The 6,000-nt window shown below is 42.9% G+C and overlaps 1 protein-coding gene across 2 annotated transcripts in view; it reads right to left on the bottom strand.

Moving 5' to 3' along the window:
* Nucleotides 1-996: 996 nt before the first annotated feature.
* B3GALT5 (beta-1,3-galactosyltransferase 5) overlaps nucleotides 997-6,000 on the bottom strand; it is a 93,103-nt gene continuing 88,099 nt past the window's right edge. For both annotated transcript variants that reach the window (XM_088456947.1, XM_088456948.1), the window contains one exon: nucleotides 997-3,468. In XM_088456947.1, coding sequence (XP_088313073.1) covers nucleotides 2,503-3,468 — 966 coding nt within the window. In that variant the 3' untranslated portion in view covers nucleotides 997-2,502. The remainder of the gene's footprint in view (nucleotides 3,469-6,000) is intronic.

The following is a 6,000-nucleotide window of genomic DNA, read 5'->3' as shown; positions in this document are numbered from 1 at the left end:
GTTAGGCACCCCTGGGGGGAGATTAGGGTTAGACACCCCCCCTAGAGGGTTATGTTTAGAGTGCGGGGAGGGGGGGTTAGGTTTAGGCACCCCTGGGGTTAGGGTTAGGCACTAGGGAGGGAGATTAGGGTTAGGCACCCCTAAAGGAGGGTTAGGGATGGGGGGGGAAAGGGGAGGGTTAGGGTACTTACCTCACTCTGCTGGGATTTCCTCCAGTCGGGCTCACAGTGTCGGGATAGACAGTCACCGGCATTACAATCCCATTCCTCAACCAATCAGATTCTACTTAACATTTATCTAGCACCGTATAGAAGACAATAGCTAGAATCTAATTGGTTGCTATGGGCAACATCTCCACTTCTGAAAACCCACAATTTTAGTAAATATACCCCTAAAAGTGTCAGAAAAGACCATAGAGAGTCAGTCAGCTGATTGCACAGAGCTAATAGCTGCGCCTTATAGGAGGAGCCTGGACTGGACAGTTTAATGAAAAAAGATTTAGGCCCTCATTCAGAGCCGTACGCTCTGAGCAGAGCGCACGCTCTGAATGAGGGCCGTCCTCCATGAAAATGGAGCGTCCTCCTGGACGCTCGTATAGCTGTGGGTCACCACCCACAGCCTATACGAGCGTGCAGTTTGATGGCCACGATGGTCTTGACCATCGCGACCATCGAAACTGCGAGCCGGAGCCTGCGGTTGAGGTTTTCAATCGCAAGCCCCGGAGTGATTTTGGCTCTATCAGAGCCAAAATCACTCCCACTGACATCACTAGTGATGTCAGTGGGCCGGCTTCTGACGGGAGGCGTTCCCGTGGGAACGCCCCCGTCAGGGAGGCACGCCCCCGGCACGCCCACCAAAGGGGGCGTGCTGTCAATCAACATCGACAGCACGCCCCCTTTGATCAGACACCACGAGCGAAGGACTTTCCTTCGCTCGTCGCGTCTGGCGCATGCGCACGACGGAGCTCCCTCCGTCGTGCGCATGCTCAGTGCAGAACATCGACCCACTTGCGAGCGGACAGCTGCTCGCGAGTGGGTCTGAATCAGGGCCTTAGTACCAAGTCAGTACAGAGAGGATATAGCATTCAGCCCTGACCAAGGAACAGTGCCAGAATCTTATTAACATCTTTTGAGACAACAAACCCTCCAGTAGTATTAATGAGCTCAGAGACTTTCTGGCGCACAGTGCTAAAAACACTTTTTTTTACTAATTGATTGTTTACAAAGTAACAACTGAGAATCACACATGTCTCCCAACATTAGAGGGTATGCTATTCAGGACTGGGGGGCGTCGCGTGACCACATCCAAGAGGGGCGAGTCTGAATAACAGATGGAGTGTTTCCACATTTACAATCACTAGGCTGCCCCTCATTCTTCTCTTGTCTGTCTCCTACCACAATTTCTAAGCTGCACCCACCAGTGACAATTGCATGCAGCACCCATTTACCATTGCTCTGCTATGCAGAGCATTATAAACGGGTTTAGCCTCCCAGCTCCTGGGCAGATTGTGACAATGCAGTCCCGATCATGACAGTGGGATAGAGCCCTAAATAGGGACTGTCTTGCTGAAATCAGAACGGTTGGGAAATATATTGGTAATGTCAGAGAAATATTGAGTACACAAGGCTGGTTGTTAAAAAAAAATAAGCATGTTCCTTTCAAACTAAAGTAACTTCACATATAATTATTAAATGATGTTAGCAAACTAACTAAAGAATTTTAATAGAACATTATGCTCCAAAAATCTCTTTGTCAACTCCAGCCTGACAAAGCTGAGGCTCAGGTACACCATGTTGAGCTTTATAAAAAATAAAAAAAAATGACAAATTGGCATCTAAAAGTCAATATAAAAAAAGTGTGGCCTTTATAGTAACTCTAAAGCTGCATACACACACAACGATTTAGTTAATGAACGATTTTAGTAAACGATTTTCTCCCTTGAAAAAATGAACTAAAATCGTTTACTAAAGTTGTTCATTTACTATGTTCATTTAAATGTAATGAACGATTTTTTGGAACTACAAACGATTTTTGCATATTCCCTTACTGAAAATCGTTGAGTGGACAAGTCTGACTGAACTACAAACTACAAACGTGAACGCGCATGAACGAAAGTTCATCGTTTGACTCAGAAAATGAACGATTTTTACAAACGATTATCGTTAAACGATATCGTTAAACGATAATTGTTCAAAAAATCGTTGTATGTGTATGCACCTATAGAACTTGCCACTATCTGAAAACAAAGTTGTGAAAAGTTTCCGAGAGGTATTCACCATTTTCTGACACTTGCCTAAGCTTTATTGTATTTGCCAAATCTCTCCTCATAGGTTACTCAATAAGGTGACATCACTGAAAGAGAACAAGTGCTCAGGAATTGAGTAAAGGCACAGTACGACTATGTAAAGAATTTGTTTTGTCTTAGCTTGTCTGCCGAGAAAAGACACTTCATTGGGGACTCCACTTAATCGCTCTCTAAAACGTGATACACCTCCCCTATGATTAATAAGTTTCTAAACAGTGTTCGTCGTGTGATTTCTTTAGATCCTCCCAGTAAAGCAGAAGTTCTTGAGGTTGTACTCCATGCGACGTCACAATGTGGCGGTATGTACAGACTGAAAATGAAGGTTTTGAAGCAAAAAATGTTGGCTTGTTGTGAAGTTCTTGTAAGGGAATCTTCAATCTGTCCAGGCACATGCCAATATAGACATCCTCGAGCTTGAAGAACGGAACACTGGCTGAAATATTGTAGATCTTTAGGGCAACATCCACAGAGAAAACATAGCCTGTACCCGAACAAAATGGAGGGTATTTCTCCTCTCCATACTCTTGCTTACTTATATACCACTTGCTAAATATGCTCCGTATTGGACTATCATTCGGCTTTAAGATTCCCGTAAAGAGATTGGTAGTTTGATTTTTCCGCAAAAGCAGCTCCACAAGATAAAATGTATTAACAAACATGTCTGTGTCCGTCTTCATAACGTAGCTGGCCTTAGGGCAATAGTGAGTAATCCAGTCGATGCCCATTAGAGTTTTAAGGGTCAAGTTGTAATACGAGTCTATGAAATTTCTTTGTATGATGTCTTTGTAGGCGACGCTTTCCTCAGTCAGCATGTCCTCCTCTTTCTCACTTTGCTTGGCACTTGCACCCAGAAGAAAATAGGTAACCACTTGCTTACCTTTGACCCATCTTTCCTTCCCCCATGTTTGCCGAATGGCCATTCGTGGCACGTCTTGGCCATGGGTAGTGGTCACTAGAAGCACCAAGAATGGAGGAGATTGTCTGCAGTTTACGTCAGGTACCTTCATGAACATTTTCCTGTTATTGTCAATTTTATAGGGAACATAATTGTAATCCTTGCTGAAACAATGGTAGCACAAATCAAAATTGTGGAGCGCGATGAAAAACATGCCCACGGAAGAAAAAATCAGCGTGGCGACAAAGATCACCTTCCTCCGAGCCATCTGAAAAACAAAACAGGCATAAATATTTTTTTTGCCGAATGTAATAATAAAATAATAATGTACAGGGCTTGATGGAGAGGTGGACGCAGTGTCTGTCGGTGTGCAAGTAGGCGATGCTTGCAGTCTGCGTATGATCAATTTGATGTGCGACATTTGTACATCTGTGTGCGAATGAGTCTGAATCTGTATAAGAAGTGCTACGATGCAGGGACCGCGGATTTTTCTTACATATATGTTTCAAGACTTTGAGAGAGATAAAGTACCAACCAATCAGCTCCTAACTGTCATTTCTCAAACACAGTCTGTAAAATTAGTTAGGAACTGAATGGTTGGCACTTTGGGCAAAATGCAATAGGGTGAGAGTTTAGAAAATGTGAGAGTGTAGCAGTAACCTCTGACATTTTTTAAACTCGGCCAAAGTAATAGAGTCTGGGAACATGAAACTCGCATATTTTTAGACTAAAAAAATTCTCACGATTTAAACTCTCATTCAGATGTTTTCCATTTTGAAGATAAAACTCGACCAATGTGAGAGCCTACTGCTAAACTCTCACCCTATTACATCTCTCTCCATTTTATCTCCAAGCTTTGATATTTCCTCTCTCATCCTGCCTACTGCATATATACTCTGCATAGACCTTCATGCAATCATGTGTAGTTTTAAATGTATGTGATATTTCCTCTCTTGCATACTGTAGATTTGTTTTTACATGTATAGTCTATATTGCTCAGTGAAGCATAGTTTATGGTATAAATCTGGAGTGGTTGTTGCTCCAACTCAGAGCAAGTTATCTCCTTTGATCAGCAGACCAATTGAGTCAGATGTAGCCTGTCTTAATCAAGGATACCACTCTTTTATATTCAGTATAGGGGCAGCTGGGGCTGTTTGGCAGCTGGGTTTTAAAGCACCAAGTGTTAAAGGCACAAAGTGTGATAACATAACAGTTAATCAAACAGTTGAACAAACATTGACCAACATCTAAGGTAATTTCAGATTTAGATTAATTTTAAGGAAATTAGTTTTTTAAAGTAACAACCCTAATACTCACCATGTACTACACATTTCTTTTCATCAAAACTATTCTTTATGGGCCTGACTCAGAGCCGTTCGCTATTTGTGGTCGTTCGTTCAAAAACAAGGGGTGGCTATTCAAATGATCCGTTCGCAAATTGCAGTCTGTTCCCACCTCTAAGTCTGAACGAGCGAGCAAAACATACGCTCGTTTATTTGATAGAAACGCCCCCTGGCCGCAGGCACCATACGTCATGTCCGCTATTTATTAGATTAATCGAGTACATCGTACAGCGTATGAACTGCTCGCTATTCTTGTGGTTGGTGTTTTCAACCGCTATTTTGCGAGCAGTTCTGAGTTAAAAAAAACCAAGTGACGTGGTCAATGACGCTGCTGTATTAATTATGCACTCCCTTAAAACGCCCGTTTTGACCTTTAAGCACGCCTGCGTTCGGATCTCCACTCCCCGTTTTCAAGCACCTTCCCCTGTTACCACCCACATACGCCTCATTCTGTCACTCAAAATAGCAGGCCCTCGCTATATTGCGTACCAACGATTTTCGGCCGCACTGACTGGTTCGCGCATGCGTACTAAAAACTGTACGCATGCGCAGATGTGCGAACATCGCTTGGAACGAGCGTACTACCGCTAGCGAGTGGCTCTGAATGAGGTCCTATATTTTCTCTAAGGATATAACATCCTTAACTCTCTCTGCATCTCACCTCTCTGTGCTCATTGCAGCCGTTTTTAATCACTCCCCTCTTAAAACTCATGAGCTTTCTTTTCATCATACATTGACTATTACAGCCTCATTGTGTCACTATAAAAAACTTTTACAACTATATCTACTTCTCTACCCTTCTGCTTTTATTATATGGTGACATATCACCAAATCCAGGCCCCACACAAACACACAGTGGTTTTAATATGGAATAAATACCCTGCAAACCCCATATGTCCCCATCAAACTCCAAATCAATAAATGTGCCTTATGGAAACCACACTTTATCACAACTTATAATTATTTTACATCTGAATATCTCTTTACAACAACTACTTTCACCAATTTCTACATTTACCTGAGACTGCTGGTTTACACCTTAACCATACAGCAACAACCATGGCTTTCCACAAACACCTACAGTAACAACCTTGGCTTTCCACAGACACCTACAGTAACAACCATGGCTTTCCACAGACACCTACAGTAACAACCATGGTTTTCCACAGACACCTACAGTAACAACCATGGCTTTCCACAGACACCTACAGTAACAACCATGGCTTTCCACAGACACCTACAGTAACAACCATGGCTTTCCACAGACACCTACAGTAACAAGCATGGCTTTCCCCAGACACCTACAGTAACAACCATGGCTTGCCACAGACACCTACAGTAACAACCATGGCTTTCCACAGACACCTACAGTAACAAGCATGGCTTTCCCCAGACACCTACAGTAACAACCATGGCTTTCCACAGACACCTACAAAAACTGTCACGTAAAGTAGAAT

Source organism: Taudactylus pleione, unplaced genomic scaffold (genome assembly GCF_031769625.1).
Source record: "Taudactylus pleione unplaced genomic scaffold, aTauple2 ptg000729l, whole genome shotgun sequence".
Lineage (NCBI taxonomy): Eukaryota > Metazoa > Chordata > Amphibia > Anura > Myobatrachidae > Taudactylus > Taudactylus pleione.
The sequence above is the reverse complement of the archived record's forward strand: the minus strand, read 5'-3'. Positions and strand labels throughout refer to the sequence as shown.